Raw genomic sequence first — 17,406 nt, forward strand, 5'->3', positions numbered from 1 at the left:
CTTACGCATTTGCGCCTTCTGTTGATCAGTCCATCTGCTCCGGCAGCTGTTTATTTAGAAGATGAGAAATGCTCGTACTGAACCTGTTTACCTTGTAGAGACTAGTATGACTTCAGCACTGAAGGAAAGGAAAGGAAAGGAAAGGAAAGGAAAAAGGACAGAAACATATAATGAGCACCTACTGGGTACTGAGCACTATTACATACATATTTTTGTATTCTGTTGGGAAATGTTGTCCTAGCCCTAGACTATCTGTTTTGGACACTTCCCAGGTTGGGATTTAGAAATAAAGATGTCCAGTGATGCTGGCAATATCAATTAAAACCAGGATCCCTTGAGCTTCTCTGGTGCTTTTTATATCATGTAAGCAATTGTAGGTCATTCTTTTCTCTCTAAGGGTGATAGCTCCTGAATATGTAACTGGAGGGATTTCATCTGAAATTTTATCCCATTGATAATTTACATCTGCACTGTCCGGTACAGTAGTCACTGCCATATGTGTCTATTTAACTGTACGTTCAATAAAATTAATTAAAAGTTCAGTTTCTTGGCTTCACTAGCCATGTTCCAAGTGCTCAGTCCTGTCGAGTGACTGACTGCTGGCTGGCTGTACAGGATGGTGCAGATACCTGACATCTTATCATCACAGACAGTTCTGGGGACAGTGCTGATGTAAAGCACTGTGTGTCAGTAATCAGCTTAGAATAATACTTTACTGTTCTATATTAGAATAATATTTTATTAACTCTGTCTATTTTGTTGTGAAAGAGGTAGAGTTAATAGAGGTGCCTATATGAAAGTGATTTGTTAAAAAAGCTCATTTCATGATGAATAGGATGTCTTAATATTTTAGATTATGTATATGGTCTTTTCAGTGTATTTTCTTGATATCCATCAGGGCCATGTTAGGTTTTTTTGTGTAGCTATAGCTTTTATTTCTATGATCCATGTTGTAAATTGTAGGATTACTAATCTTAGCACGTAGAAATTGAGAATAATGGAAACTTTGTTTTTCTTTCAGTAAACCTGAGTTGTATTTTTTTTTTTTTTTTTGCGGTATGCGGGCCCCTCCCTGTTGTGGCCTCTCCCGTTGCGGAGCACAGGCTCCGGGTGCGCAGGCTCAGCGGCCATGGCTCACGGGCCTAGACACTCCGCGGCACGTGGGATCTTCCCAGACCGGGGCACGAACCCGTGTCCCCTGCATCAGCAGGCGGACTCTCAACCACTGCGCCACCAGGGAAGCCCTGAGTTGTATTTTTAAAATGAGTCTCATTAGAATCTAAGTAAGGAAAAAAGGACTTCAGTTGCATGTGCCTTTGTTAATCTCTGGTTGCCTTTCAGTTATTTTTCCCCCCAGAGGAAAATCAAGTCAATATATTTCTATAATTGTATTATGTTATATTATTGACTATATTATTGATTTTATTAATGGAGATATTTCAGTGGTCACTTTACTGCTCACAGTCCCATGCATTAATCTCACCATCAGTAAAGTCAGAAAGGGGCTTCCCTGGTGGCACAGTGGTTGAGAATCTGCCTGCCAATGCAGGGGACATGGGTTCGAGCCCTGGCCTGGGAAGATCCCACATGCCGCGGAGCAACTAGGCCCGTGAGCCACAACTGCTGAGCCTGCGCATCTGGAGCCTGTGCTCCGCAGCAAGGGAGGCCGCGATAGTGGGAGGCCCACGCACCGCGGTGAAGGGTGGCCCCCACTTGCCGCAACTAGAGAAAGCCCTCGCACAGAAACAAAGACCCAACACAGCCAAAAATAAATAAATAAATAAAAACTGAGCTGATGTCCTCCTTCACTAAAAGAAAAAGAAAGAAAAGTCAGAAAAGCCAAGCACAGTTTTTATTATTGATTCGAATTTAATAGTATAGCCATCTCTTACTCAGCATTATAAAGGCAGAGTTGTAATTTTCTATAGCTTTTGTTGTAAGCAACTTGTTCAGAGGTAAAGGAAAGACAGTGAAATTGTTGAACAAGAATGCCAACAAATATTTGGGAATTAATAAAAGGCTTATATATTGAGATACATGAGCCTTTCACTAAAGGAAATAAGGAGTTGAAAGAAAGGAGTGGAGTGTGTGATGTTAATAACTTGACAAAAATACAATATTTCATTTCAGTGACTTAAGATGCAGATTTGTCAGACCATAACCTCTCTGAACTCAGGATATGTTTTAAAATTGATTGTGTGTTAATGTTGACTTGATAGTGTTTTTTCTAAGTGAAACATAAAATAATGGTGTGCCTTATGATCAGTAGCATCTTAGAGTCAAAGAAGTTCTTAGTAATTAATTGGCTATCTGAGAATCCCCTTCATCCCTTCCGTTTTCTGTTTTTTCCCCTTTTTTCAGGAATGTAAAATCTTTCATGGTACATTTGTAGGATCAGCTTGTAGTCTCCATGGACCTTATATTCCAGATGTGCTCTTTTGGTGTGTCATCTTATTTTTCACAACATTTTTTCTGTCTTCATTCCTCAAGCAGTTTAAGACCAAGCGCTATTTTCCTACCAAGGTAATTGGGGTTTAATTTTGGAGTTCTTGTAATAGTCATGTTTTTAGTGTTCATTTCCTTGGTTTGGTTTATTTCAAAACAATAAGATATTGTTTGAAGTTAGTACTTTATGTCATATAGCTATAAAGAAATTATTCATAGTGAAAAGTGTATATTCCATGTCTGAGCTAACAGTAGGAAGACAATGCTATCATGAGAGATGATAGGTTAGTTGTGAAATGTGTTTCTTATCTTTTGCAAAAAATATTAGTTATAAATGTATTTCACTGATACATTGTCACTAATTAAAAAAAACCTCATTCACACTTTCTAGTGGCATATTTTAGTCTGTGAAAGATATGAATTAATTTAGAAAGGACACATAGTATTTTTGTGTTTATACTAACGAAACCCCTTTAACATAGGTGCGATCGACAATCAGTGACTTTGCTGTATTTCTCACCATAGTAATAATGGTTGCAATTGACTACCTTGTAGGAGTTCCATCTCCTAAACTTCATGTTCCTGAAAAATTCGAGGTAAGGATTAAAACACTTGGCTATTTGTTACTTGGGAATACCAAGGTACTTTAAAGTGAGATACCGCCTCCTAAGTAGTTATTTCTAAAATATGCATAGTCTCTCTGAAGAGCTGATGCTTTGAAAGCAAAAATTATATATATGCCTCACATATATAAAAAAATGAAAGGATGAACAGAGACAAGTGAACATATTTAGGAAATAAGCAAGAAGGTATCAAAGCTGGCCCATCAGGTAGAGTGAATGAAAATATTCATGGTGAGGAGTTGGGAATCATTTAAAATTTTTGACCCTTCTCTCATAGCTGGAGTTCACAATATACTTTCCAGGTGAAAGAAACATTCTTTATTCCTTTATAAAGGAGTAACTCAAGCTTGAATTTATAAGAGTGGCAAGGGGATCCTCATTAAAATTTTTAGAAGGGTGGTATATCTGGCAGTAACTGGAAAGCTTTGTGTAACACTTCCCAGCAGAATCAAGAGAGAATCAATTTTTTTTTCCACAAGAAAAATGATACTTAATTTGAGCATCCATGAACTCTTTGGTTTCATTAGCAAACTACAGTTCTTTTGTATACAGTATATCATGTGCATAACACAACATTTTTTTTGTTTTGTTTTGTTTTTGTTTTTTTTTTTTTTTCTGTGTGGTACGCGGGCCTCTCACTGTTGTGGCCTCTCCCCTTGCGGAGCACAGGCTCCGGACGCGCAGGCTCAGCGGCCATGGCTCACGGGCCCAGCCGCTCCGCGGCATGGGGGATCTTCCCGGACTGGGGCACGAACCCGTGTGCCCTGCATTGGCAGGCGGACTCACAACCACTGCGCCACCAGGGAAGCCCATAACACAACATTTGATAATTATTTTCCCTTCTAAGTTAGAGGTGGTAGCTTTTGAATACTTCCTGGAAATTTTTAATAGTCAAATATTTGTGTCACTGCTTATATTTACATTTAACTAATTATATGACTTCTTTTATAAGCAGAAGATTTAAAGGGGATTCGGAATAAGGAATATAACAAAGATAAATTTAGTCTGTTCTCTCTCTCTGGGCTTGAAAAATAACATTATTTTAAAAACCAGGGTCCTCAAAAGTAGAGGTGGAAAATGATCCAGCAAAATTATATAAATCTATTTATATTTTTATCTAAAAATAAGAAAAATTAAGCTTTATAATATTTATTATATGAATTTTACTATAAGGATAATTATAAGTAACATAATACATAAATGAGTATAGCGTCATTGGGTATATATTTTTTTGCTGCTAAGAGTATATATTTTTTTTATTATTATTTTTTTTGCGGTACGCGGGCCTCTCACTGCTGTGGCCTCCCCCGTTGCTGAGCACAGGCTCCGGACGCGCAGGCTCAGTGGCCATGGTTCACGGGCCCAGCCGCTCTGCGGCATGCGGGATCCTCCCGGACCAGGGCACAAACCCGCAACCCCTGCATCGGCAGGCGGACTCTCAGCCACTGCCCCACCAGGGAAGCCCCAAGAGTATATAATTTAAAAAGTTTTGGAGACCTTTGTTTAAAAGCATAGATATTGAGCCACTAAAGATTTTAGGCCGTTAAGAGGTGACTATATCAAAGTCATTCTGTTTTTACCAAGTCTTACAAATAGACAAAACTGTAAATTATATTAATGTAATTTCCTGTAATCCTGGTCCCATTTCCTTATTCTGGTTCCAAATATATCCTTGTTATTCATTTATGTAGCTTTCAAGTAGCAAACTGATTTCAAGGGGTTTAAAATACACTTGGGGAAACAAGTTAAGAAACAGTTAAGAATATATGCATTGTATAGATAAAACATATTTATTCATGTGCAGTATTGAATATGAAGCAGTATAGTGTATATCAGTGTGGGAAAATTATAATATCTGTATTCAAAAACAGTAAATTTCCCTTTTGTGTTGACAGATGTTTTCATGTAGAAAAAACAGGCTTAATATGACATCTAAGTAATAGAAGCATTTAAATTTCAATATATCCAATATCCTCCAAGAATGCTAAACTCTTATGGTCTCTAAAAATGTTTTATTATAAAAAAATTTTATGTTACAGCATTGAAATAGATTTTTAAAGTGCCAGATTTTTGTCAGCCAATGCTTTGGAAAAATAGTGTAGCGAGGCCCAGTTCTACTTTAGTACTGACCCTGACAAGATCACTAGTCCGTAGGATCTCCAAAGCAGTTTAGATTAGGAGTTGATCTAGTAGGTAGATTGATTTCACTTTATATGAAGTAGATAGGCGTGTGTTGAAAGGACACTCTACTGCACTTATCTATTCCTGCATAACAAACCTCCCAAAACATCATACCTTTAAACGACAACACTTTTTTTGTTCATAAATCTGCGACAGTTGGGACTAGGCTTAACTGGGTAGTGCTCTGGTCTCCTGGTTTGGGATCTTATACGTGGCTGCAGTCTTTATTGTCTTGATGGGAGCATGTCTGGGAGCTCAGTTCAGACAGCTGAAGGAGCTGGGTAATTGCCTCCAACCCCTGTCTCATCATATTGTGTCTCATCACATTGTGTCTCATCCTCAAGAAAGCTTATCCAGGCTTACTCAGAGCTTAATCTCAGGGTTCCAGAAGGGTTAGAGAAGAAGCAGCAGGGTCCCTTGAGATCAGGACTCAGAAATCACAGGGTTACTTTGGCCTTATCCCCAGGTTCAAGGAGAGGAAATAGACTCCCCTTCTAGGTGGAAAGAGTGGCTGAGTCACAGGGACAAGAGACCTGCCTCTAGGGATGAGAATTCCTATGGCTGTCTCTGCAAATAATTCACAATATATCCCAATATTTAATCCAGTCCTTTCCGATCCCTTGGCATTTCCTGGGGTAGATACAGTCTGTGCTGTGGAAATTTTGTGCAGTAGGAGAAGGAAGCTTTTTTTTCTTTCCTTCTTTTAATCCTTAAATGTTTTAACAGCCTACTGATACAAATAGGGGCTGGATCATAAGCCCTTTGGGAGAAAATCCTTGGTGGACCTTATTAATAGCTGCTATTCCAGCTCTGCTTTGTACCATTCTCATCTTTATGGATCAACAAATTACAGCTGTAATCATAAACAGAAAGGAGCACAAGTTGAAGGTAATTTTAAAATTTTGTCCCAAGAATTGTTCCTTTGAGTTGGAGATGGTGAAAATTAATTTCTTCTCTCTTTATAAGTAGTATAGAGTTTTAACCTAAAAGAACAATATAGGCTTACAAATATTCATGTTTGTTTCACTTTTCAGAAAGGAGCTGGCTATCACCTTGACTTGCTCGTGGTTGGTGTTATGTTGGGAGTTTGCTCTGTCATGGGACTTCCATGGTTTGTGGCTGCAACAGTGTTGTCAATAAGTCATGTCAACAGCCTAAAAGTTGAATCTGAATGTTCTGCTCCAGGGGAACAACCCAAGTTTTTGGGAATTCGTGAACAGCGGGTTACAGGGCTAATGATTTTTATTCTAATGGGCCTGTCTGTGTTCATGACTTCAGTACTAAAGGTAAAAATCTCTTTATTGCAATGTTTTAAAATCTTTCTTTATCATAAAATTTATACTTGGTTGTATGAAAATGAAACATTAAAATATCTAAAATTAGTTTCATTTCCTAGAATTTACTTGGAAAATAATATTTTGGAATGGTGGTTAGTGTAGTAGGCATCAGTGTTAGATTGTATCCTTTTAAAAAATAATGTAGTTTAAACAAACAAAAAATAATAATAATGTAAGAGGGTAGTATTAAAGACTATTAGAGTTTAGGAAGGAGTTAATCCATGGCTTAGTTATGATCTAAAAGAAGAATATACCAGAGGATTTTATAAGCATATTAGAGGAAATAATATTGAAAGATAGATGAAACAGTTATTTGACTACAGTGTAAAAAATAATATTGCTATTAATTGGATTAATACATTCTTCCTGACAAAGAACGTATTAATGAAATGAATGTATTAAATGAAATATGAGTAGTATCACTCATTAGGAAAACAAAAAGAGCTAATACTATAAATGAAGCATGTAAGAAATTATACTTTATGATAAACGTCTTTTAGTCACATCTGATCTTTACTGTACACATTCTACCTAATCTAGTGATTTAATAAAAAACAATAACCATTGCAAACGTAGCTAAGTATCTAATCTTTTTTTTTTTTTAAACATCTTTATTGGGGTATAATTGCTTTACAATCGTGTGTTAGTTTCTGCTTTATAACAAAGTGAATCAGCTATACATATACATATGTTCCCATATGTCTTCCCTCTTGCGTCTCCCTCCCTCCCACTCTCCCCATCCCACCCTTCCAGGCTGTCACAAAGCACCGAGCTAATATCCCTGTGCCTTGCGGCTGCTTCCCCCCAGCTATCTACCTTACTACGTTTGTTAGTGTGTATATGTCCATGATTCTCTCTCGCCCTATCAAAACTCACCCCTCCCCCTCCCCATACCCTCAAGTCCGTTCTCCAGTAGGTCTGCGTCTTTATTCCTATCTTACCCCTAGGTTCTTCATGACATTTTTTTCCCTTAAATTCCATATATATGTGTTAGCATACGGTATTTGTCTTTTTCTTTCTGACTTACTTCACTCTGTATGACAGACTCTAGGTCTATCCATCTCATTACAAATAGCTCAATTTCATTTCTTTTTAAGGCTGAGTAATATTCCATTGTGTATATGTGCCACATCTTCATTATCCATTCATCCGATGATGGGCGCTTAGGTTGTTTCCATGTCCTGGCTATTGTAAATAGAGCTGCAATGAACATTTTGGTACATGACTCTTTTTGAATTTTGGTTTTCTCAGGGTATATGCCAAGTAGTGGGATTGCTGGGTCATATGGTAATTCTATCTGTAGTTTTTTAAGGAACCTCCATACTGTTCTCCACAGTGGCTGAACCAATTCACATTCCCACCAGCAGTGCAAGAGTGTCCCCTTTTCTCCACACCCTCTCCAGCATTTATTGTTTCTAGATTTTTTGATGATGGCCATTCTGACTGGTGTGAGATGATATCTCATTGTAGTTTTGATTTGCATTTCTCTAATGATTAATGATGTTGAGCATTCTTTCATGTGTTTGTTGGCATTCTGTATATCTTCTTTGGAGAAATGTCTATTTAGGTCTTCTGCCCATTTTTGGATGGGGTTGTTTGTTTTTTTGTTATTGAGCTGCATGAGCTGCTTGTAAATTTTGGAGATTAATCCTTTGTCAGTTGCTTCATTTGCAAATGTTTTCTCCCATTCTGAGGGTTGTCTTTTGGTCTTGGTTATGGTTTCCTTTGCTGTGCAAAAGTTTTGAAGTTTCATTAGGTCCCATTTGTTTATTTTTGTTTTTATTTCCATTACTCTAGGAGGTGGGTCAGAAAGGATCTTGCTGTGATTTATGTCATAGAGTGTTCTTCCTATGTTTTCTTCTAAGAGTTTGATAGTTTCTGGCCTTACATTTAGGTCTTTAATCCATTTTGAGCTTATTTTTGTGTATGGTGTTAGGGAGTGATCTAATCTCATACTTTTACATGTACCTGTCCAGTTTTCCCAGCACCATTTATTGAAGAGGCTGTCCTTTCTCCACTGTACATTCCTGCCTCCTTTATCAAAGATAAGGTGTCCATATGTGCGTGGGTTTATCTCTGGGCTTTCTATCCTGTTCCACTGATCTTTCTGTTTTTGTGCCAGTACCATACTGTCTTGATTACTGTTGCTCTGTAATATAGTCTGAAGTCAGGGAGCCTGATTCCTCCAGCTCCTTTTTTCGTTCTCAAGATTGCTTTGGCTATTCGGGGTCTTTTGTGTTTCCATACAAATTGCGAAATTTTTTGTTCTAGTTCTGTGAAAAATGCCAGTGGTAGTTTGATAGGGATTGCATTGAATCTGTAGATTGCTTTGGGTAGTAGAGTCATTTTCACAATGTTGATTCTTCCCATCCAAGAACATGGTATATCTCTCCATCTATTTGTATCATCTTTAATTTCTTTCATCAGTGTCTTATAATTTTCTGCATACAGGTCTTTCGTATCCTTAGGTAGGTTTATTCCTAGATATTTTATTCTTTTTGTTGCAATGGTAAATGGGAGTGTTTTCTTGATTTCACTTTCAGATTTTTCATCATTAGTATATAGGAATGCCAGAGATTTCTGTGCATTAATTTTGTATCCTGCTACTTTACCAAATTCATTGATTAGCTCTAGTAGTTTTCTGGTAGCATCTTTAGGATTCTCTATGTATAGCATCATGTCATCTGCAAACAGTGACAGCTTTACTTCTTCTTTTCCGATTTGGATTCCTTTTATTTCCTTTTCTTCTCTGATTGCTGTGGCTAAAACTTCCAAAACTATGTTGAATAAGAGTGGTGAGAGTGGGCAACCTTGTCTTGTTCCTGATCTTAGTGGAAATGCTTTCAGTTTTTCACCATTGAGGATGATGTTTGCTGTGGGCTTGTCATATATGGCTTTTATTATGTTTAGGAAAGTTCCCTCTATGCCTACTTTCTGGAGGGTTTTTATCATAAATGGGTGTTGAATTTTGTCGAAAGCTTTCTCTGCATCTATTGAGATGATCATATGGTTTTTCTCCTTCAATTTGTTAATATGGTTTATCACATTGATAGATTTGCGTATATTGAAGAATCCTTGCATTCCTGGAATAAACCCCACTTGATCATGGTGTATGATCCTTTTAATGTGCTGTTGGATTCTGTTTGCTAGTATTTTGTTGAGGATTTTTGCATCTATGTTCATCAGTGATATTGGCCTGTAGTTTTCTTTCTTTGTGACATCCTTGTCTGGTTTTGGTATCAAGGTGATGGTGGCTTCGTAGAAGGAATTTGGGAGTGTTCCTCCCTCTGCTATATTTTGGAAGAGTTTGAGAAGGATAGGTGTTAGCTCTTCTCTAAACGTTTGATAGAATTCACCTGTGAAGCCATCTGGTCCTGGGCTTTTGTTTGTTGGAAGGTTTTTAATCACAGTTTCAATTTCAGTGCTTGTGATTGGTCTGTTCATATTTTCTATTTCTTCCTGATTCAGTCTTGGCAGGTTGTGCATTTCTAAGAATTTGTCCATTTCTTCCAGATTGTCCATTTTATTGGCATAGAGTTGCTTGTAGTAATCTCTCATGATTTTTTTTATTTCTGCAGTGTCAGTTGTTACTTCTCCTTTTTCATTTCTAATTCTATTGATTTGAGTCTTCTCCCTTTTTTTCTTGATGAGTCTGGCTAGTGGTTTATCTATTTTGTTTATCTTCTCAAAGAACCAGCTTTTAGTTTTATTGATCTTTGCTATTGTTTCCTTCATTTCTTTTTCATTTATTTCTGATCTGATTTTTATGATTTCTTTCCTTCTGCTAGCTTTGGGGTTTTTTTGTTCTTCTTTCTCTAATTGCTTGAGGTGCAAGGTTAGGTTGTTTATTCGAGATGTTTCCTGCTTCTTAAGGTGGGCTTGTATTGCTATAAACTTCCCCCTTAGAACTGCTTTTGCTGCATCCCATAGGTTTTGGGTCGTTGTGTCTCCATTGTCATTTGTTTCTAGGTATTTTTTTATTTCCTCTTTGATTTCTTCAGTGATCACTTCATTATTAAGTAGTGTATTGTTTAGCCTCCATGTGTTTGTATTTTTTAAAGATCTTTTCCTGTAATTGATATCTAGTCTCATGGCGTTGTGGTCGGAAAAGATACTTGATACAATTTCAGTTTTCTTAAATTTACCAAGGCTTGATTTGTGACCCAAGATATGATCTATCCTGGAGAATGTTCCATGAGCACTTGAGAAAAATGTGTATTCTGTTGTTTTTGGATGGAGTGTCCTATAAATATCAATTAAGTCCATCTTGTTTAATGTATCATTTAAAGCTTGTGTTTCCTTATTTATTTTCATTTTGGATGATCTGTCCATGGGTGAAAGTGGGGTGTTAAAGTCCCCTACTATGAATGTGTTACTGTTGATCTCCCCTTTTATGGTTGTTAGTATTTGCCTTATGTATTGAGGTGCTCCTATGTTGGGTGCATAAATATTTACAATTGTTATATCTTCTTCTTGGATCGATCCCTTGATCATTATGTAGTGTCCTTCTTTGTCCCTTTTAATAGTCCTTATTTTAAAGTCTATTTTGTCTGATATGAGAATTGCTACTCCAGCTTTCTTTTGGTTTCCATTTGCATGGAATATCTTTTTCCATCCCCTTACTTTCAGTCTGTATGTGTCTCTAGGTCTGAAGTGGGTCTCTTGTAGACAGCATATATAAGGGTCTTGTTTTTGTATCCATTCAGCCAATCTGTGTCTTTTGGTGGGAGCATTTAGTCCATTTACATTTAAGGTAATTATCGATATGTATGTTCCTATTTCCATTTTATATATTGTTTTGGGTTCGCTACTATAGGTCATTTCCTTCTCTTGTGTTTCGTGTCTAGAGAAGTTCCTTTAGCATTTGTTGTAAAGCTGGTTTGGTGGTGCTGAACTCTCTCAGCTTTTGCTTGTCTGTAAAGGTTTTAATTTCTCCATCAAATGTGAATGAGATCCTTGCTGGGTAGAGTAGTCTTGGTTGCAGGCTATTCTCCTTCAGCACTTTCAGTATGTCCTGCCACTCCCTTCTGGCTTGTAGGGTTTCTGCTGAGAGATCAGCTGTTAACCTTATGGGGATTCCCTTGTGTGTTATTTGTTGTTTTTCCCTTGCTGCTTTTAATATGCTTTCTTTGTATTTAATTTTTGACAGTTTGATTAATATGTGTCTTGGCGTGTTTCTCCTTGTATTTATCCTGTATGGGACCCTCTGTGCTTCCTGGACTTGATTAACTATTTCCTTTCCCATATTAGGGAAGTTTTCAACTATAATCTCTTCAAATATTTTCTCAGTCCCTTTCTTTCTTTCTTCTTCTTCTGGAACCCCTATAATTCGAATGTTGGTGCGTTTCATGTTGTCCCAGAGGTCTCTGAGACTGTCCTCAGTTCTTTTCATTCTTTTTTCTTTATTCTGCTCTGCAGTGGTTATTTCCACTACTTTATCTTCCAGGTCACTTATCCGTTCTTCTGCCTCAGTTATTCTGCTATTGATCCTATCTAGAGTGATTTTAATTTCATTTATTGCATTGTTCATCGTTGCTTGTTTCATCTTTAGTTCTTGTAGGTCCTTGTTAACTGTTTCTTGCATTTTGTCCATTCTACTTCCAAGATTTCGGATCATCCTTACTATCATTATTCTGAATTCTTTTTCAGGTAGATTGCCTATTTCCTCTTCATTTGTTAGGTCTGGTGGGTTTTTATCTTGCTCCTTCATCTGCTGTGTGTTTTTCTGTCTTCTCATTTTGCTTATCTTACTGTGTTTGGGGTCTCCTTTTTGCAGGCTGCACTTTCGTAGTTCCCGTTGTTTTTGATGTCTGTCTCCAGTGGCTAAGGTTGTTTCAGTGGGTTGTGTAGGCTTCCTGGTGGAGGGGACTAGTGCCTGTGTTGTGCTGGATGAGGCTGGATCTTGTCTCTCTAGTGGGCAGGTTCACGTCTGGTGGTGTGTTTTGGGGTGTCTGTGGCCTTATTATGATTTTAGGCAGCCTCTCTGCTAATGGGTGGGGTTGTGTTCCTGTTTTGCTAGTTGTTTGGCATAGGTTGTCCAGCACTGTGGCTTGCTGGTCGTTGAGTGAAGCTGGGTGCTGGTGTTAAGATGGAGGTCTCTCGGATATTTCCACCGTTTAATATTATGTGGAGCTGGGAGGTCTCTTGTTGACCAGTGTCCTGAAGTTGGCTCTCCTACCTCAGAGGCAGAGCCCTGACTCCTGGCTGGAGCACCAAGAGCCTTTCATCCACACAGCTCAGAATAAAAGGGAGGAAAAGTAGGGAGAATTAGTAGAAGTATGAGTAAAGAAAGAAGGAAAGGAGGAAAGGAAGGAAGGAAGAAAGAAGCAAAGAAGGAAAGAAAGGAGGGAGGGAGGGAGGGAGGGAGGAAGGAAGGAAGGAGGGAAAGAAGGAAAAAAGACAGAAAGAAAGATGATACAGTAAAAATAAAATAAAGTATAATATAGTTATTGAATTAAAAAATATTTAGAAAAAAAAAGGGACGGATAGAACCTTAGGACAAATGTTGGAAGCAAAGCTATACAGAGAAAATCTTACACAGAAGCATACACATACACCTTCACAAAAAGAGGTAAAGGGGGATAAATCATAAATCCTGCTCCCTGAGACCACCTCCTCAATTTGGGGTGATTCGTTGTCTAAAGGAGGGAAGGAAGGAAGGAAAGAAAGAAAGAACGAAGGTAAAGTATAATAAAGTTATTACAATTAAACTTAATTATTAAGAAAAAGAATTTTTAAAAAAAAGTCATGGACGGATAGAGCCCTAGGACAAATGGTGGAAGCAAGAGTATACAGACAGGATCTCACACAGAAGCATACACGTACACATTCACAAAAAGAGGAAAAGGGAAAAAAATCATAGATCTCGCTCCTAAATTCCACCTCTTCAATTTGGGATCATTCCTTGTCTATTCAGGTATTCCACAGATGCAGGGTATATCAAGTTGATTGTGGAGCTTTAATCCGCTGCTTCTGTGGCTGCTGGGAGAGATTTCCCTTTCTCTTCTTTGTTCTCACAGCTCACAGGAGCTCAGCTTTGGATTTGGCCCTGCCTCTGCGTGTAGGTCGCTGGAGGGCGTCTGTTTTTTCGCTCAGACAGGACGGGGTTAAAGGAGCCGCTGATTCGGGGCCTCCGGCTCACTCAGGCCGGGGGTTGGGGGATGGGGGTAGGAGGGGCACTACGTGCGGGGCGGGCCTGCGGCTGCAGAGGCAGCGTGACGTTGCGGCAGAGGCCGGCGTGATGTTGCACCAGCCTGAGACCCGCCGTGCGTACTCCCGGGGAAGTTGTCCCTGGATCCCGGGAACCTGGCAGTGGCGGGCTGCACAGGCTCCGCGGAAGAGGGGTGTGGAGAGTGACCTGTGCTCGCACACAGGCCCCTTGGTGGCGGCAGCAGCAGCCTTAGCGTCTCCCGCCCGTCTCTGGGGTCCGCGGTTTTAGCCGCGGCTCGCGCCCGTCTCTGGGGTTTGCGCTTTCAGCCGCGGCTCGCGCCCGTCTCGGGGGCTCGCGCCCTCAGCCGCGGCTCGCGCCCGTCTCTGGGGTTCGCGCTTTTAGCCGCGGCTCGCGCCCGTCTCTGGAGTTCCTTTAAGCAGCGCTCTTAAACCCCTCTCCTCGCGCACCAGGAAACAAAGAGGGAAGAAAAAGTCTCTTGCCTCTTCGGCCGGTGCAGGCTTTTCCCCGAACTCCCTCCCGGCTAGTCGTGGTGCACTAACCCCTTCAGGCTATGTTCAAGCCGCCAACCCCAGTCCTCTCCCTGAGCTCCGTCCAAAACCAAAACCCGAGCCTCAGCTCGCAGCCCCGCCCGCCCCGGCGGGTGAGCAGACAAGCCACTCGGGCTGGTGAGTGCCGGTCAGCACCGATCGTCTGTGCAGGAATCTCCCCGCTTTGCCCTCCGCACCCGTCGCTGTGCACTACTCCGCGGTCCCGAAACTCCCCCCTCTGCCTCCCGCAGTCTCCGCCCGCGGAGGGGCTTCCTAGTGTGTGGAAACTTTTCCTCCTTCACAGCTCCCTCCCACTGGTGCAGGTGCCGTCCTTATTCTTTTGTCTCTGTTTTTTCTTTTGCCCTACCCAGTTACGTGGGGAGTTTCTTGCCTTTTGGGAGGTCTGAGGTCTTCTGCCAGCCTTCAGTAGGAGTTCTGTAGGAGTTGTTCCACGTGTGGATGTATTTCTGGTGTATCCGTGGGGAGGAAGGCGATCTCCGCGTCTTACTCTTCCGCCATCTTCAAGGTCCCCCTAAGTATCTAATCTTAAATCTTCTATTCATCATGGAAGAGCTCAACTCCATTTTTTTCGGTGTTTCAGTTTGTTGTAAAGAAAATAAGTAAAATGTTGTAAACTATTTATAAATTAGGGTACAAACGTGGAGTGTGTATGTGTGTGTGTGTTACATATTAACTAAAAGAATTGTAGTTAATACTAGAATTCTTTGGCCTCCTTTCATGGAGCCAATTAATTGACCAAATATTTGTTGAGTACTTTCTGTGCTATTAAGTACTGAGGCAACAATAATAAATAGGACACTTTATTGTCTACTTTGAAAAACTTGGCAATCTACTTGGTTGAAACAGATAGGCAAATGGGCAATTACTGCATAGTGGTGAGTATATTGTTAGAGGTGCTTGGGACAAGAGGAGAAATATGTAGTGCAGTCTTATGGGGATGCTGCGTCTCCTGATGAAGGTTGCCCTTTACATTTTTTAAGTAGTTCTAAAAATTTTTAAGTATTAACTGCATATAGGCAGAAAAATTCAAGTAGAATATCAAGAAAGCTCTAAAATAAAAAGTTAGTCTATTTTCTCTCACTTTCCAAAAGCAACTCTCCAGAGGTAAACTTTTTACTCCTATGTTTTTTAAGTTATTTCGTTAGTTAACACCATTATAGATTTATATACTTTTATAATTTTATTTTTCACTTTATTATCTTTAGACTGAATCTCTTTGCCTAAGACAGTGATTCTTAAAGTCTAGTTCAAGGACCTCTGGGAGTCCCTGACACTCTCTCCGGGGTCTGTAGGAGCCTCCCTTTCCCATTTATATGACTGTGTTGACGCCGGGTTGTCTTCATAGACTTCGGCCAGAACGATGTATTGTAGCAGATTTAATGCAGGTGCAGATATGAGAGTGTAGTCGTCTTCCGTTAAGCCACCCACTAAAGAGATTTACAGAAATACAGAACAGTGCTATCCTTCTCACTTAATCTTATGTTCTTTGGAAATTATAGTTTTCCAGTAAAAATATGTTTTTATATTAACTTGTAATAGGTTTATTATTATTTCGAAATGAGTTTAAAAGTAACTATTGGGACATCCCTGCTCGCGCAGTGGTTAAGAATCTGCCTGCCAATGCAGAGGACACGGGTTTGATCCCTGTTCTGGGAAGATCCCACATACTGTGGAGTAACTAAGCCCATGCGCCACAGCTACTGAGTCTGCGTACGCCACAGCTACTGAAGCCCGTGTGCCTAGAGCCCGTGCTCTGCAACAAGAGAAGCCACTGCAATGAGAAGCCTGTGCACTGCAACACAGAGTAGTCCCTGCCCTCTGCAACTAGAGAAAGCCCGCGTGTAGCAACCCAACACAGCCAAAAATAAAATTAAAAAACTACTTAAAATTTTTCTTTTAATTTCTAATATGGTGAATATCTATTTCCCACATGCCTATATACCTATTTATATATCTATACCTATCTCTCTCTCTCTCTCTCTCTCTCTCTCTCTATATATATATATATATATATATATAAAATCCACGTAAAAGTATTTGGGGGGAGGGTCCTCAGTACTTTTTAGGAGTATAAAGGGGTCCTGAGACCAAAAACTTGAGAGCCTCTGACCTAAGTTTATGTCTTTCATGAGGATTTACCCCAAACATCCCATTCTCCCTTTCGTCAGTTGTTTTTGGTTGGCTGTGTTTTTAGTTTTATTATTATTGTAAAGGTTACCAACATTTGCACTCTGTGCTTTTTCTGTAAGTTAAATTATAGCAATGTAAGCCCTCTGGGAACACGTAATCAGTATTATGATGAAATAAATATTCGCTGAGGACTAGGCGGTGTGATCAGCCTGCGTGGAGGCAGAAATAACCCTTATTTCCCCAAACTCCTGCGGTTTCAGAATAATAGTCCAAGCCGCAAGACCTGAGAAGTTTTCTTAATATTTGTTGACTTCTCTTACTTTAAAAAAAGTACATATACAGGTTCCACTTTTTCTTGTATTTCTTTGTATCTCTAAAGGAATTCCTTGAGTAATTTTTTCATGTCTGGTACCATAATTAGTAAACTTTCAGAGTTCTTGCATGTTTCAAAATTACCCTCTATGATTGATAGATGGATATTCATTTCAAGTTTCAAATTTATTTTTCTTTGAGTCTTAAAGTTATTGTTGCCTAGAGATCAGTGGTTCTAGTAAGAGGTCTGATATCTATTTGGTCTTTGTGTCTTCAGAAGCATCTTTTTCCTTTCTAGAAGCTACCAAAATGTCCTTTTTACTCTTAGAGTTTGGAAATTTCACTAGGATATTTAGGTAAATAGAAACTTTTAATTTACCTTGCTTCTCTCTCTGTGGGTCATTTTACTCTAGAAACTTATGCCTTTAACTGTGGGAATATTCTTCAGTTGTTTATTTCCTTTTCTTTATTTTCTCTTAGATATTTCTTCACTTTCAATTAGACAGATACTAGACCTTCCAGATATGTTGTTACATTCCTCTTCTCTACTCTCTCTCACTGTTAAAATTTCCTCTATTTTCTTGATCATTTTATTGATCTCTTTAATCTTATCAAAATTGTTGTTACAGAATTCTTTTAAATTATTTTGATAATTGTAT

The 17,406-nt window shown here is 39.2% G+C and overlaps 1 protein-coding gene across 5 annotated transcripts in view; it reads left to right on the forward strand.

Moving 5' to 3' along the window:
- The window catches only part of SLC4A7 (solute carrier family 4 member 7), a 133,400-nt gene that overhangs the window by 98,739 nt on the left and 17,255 nt on the right, over positions 1-17,406 (forward strand). For all 5 annotated transcript variants that reach the window (XM_032647508.1, XM_032647511.1, XM_032647510.1 and 2 more), the window contains 4 exons: positions 2,362-2,523; positions 2,928-3,041; positions 5,976-6,137; positions 6,284-6,535. In XM_032647508.1, coding sequence (XP_032503399.1) covers positions 2,362-2,523; positions 2,928-3,041; positions 5,976-6,137; positions 6,284-6,535 — 690 coding nt within the window. The remainder of the gene's footprint in view (positions 1-2,361; positions 2,524-2,927; positions 3,042-5,975; positions 6,138-6,283; positions 6,536-17,406) is intronic.

This window comes from Phocoena sinus, chromosome 11 (genome assembly GCF_008692025.1).
Source record: "Phocoena sinus isolate mPhoSin1 chromosome 11, mPhoSin1.pri, whole genome shotgun sequence".
NCBI classification, from domain to species: domain Eukaryota; kingdom Metazoa; phylum Chordata; class Mammalia; order Artiodactyla; family Phocoenidae; genus Phocoena; species Phocoena sinus.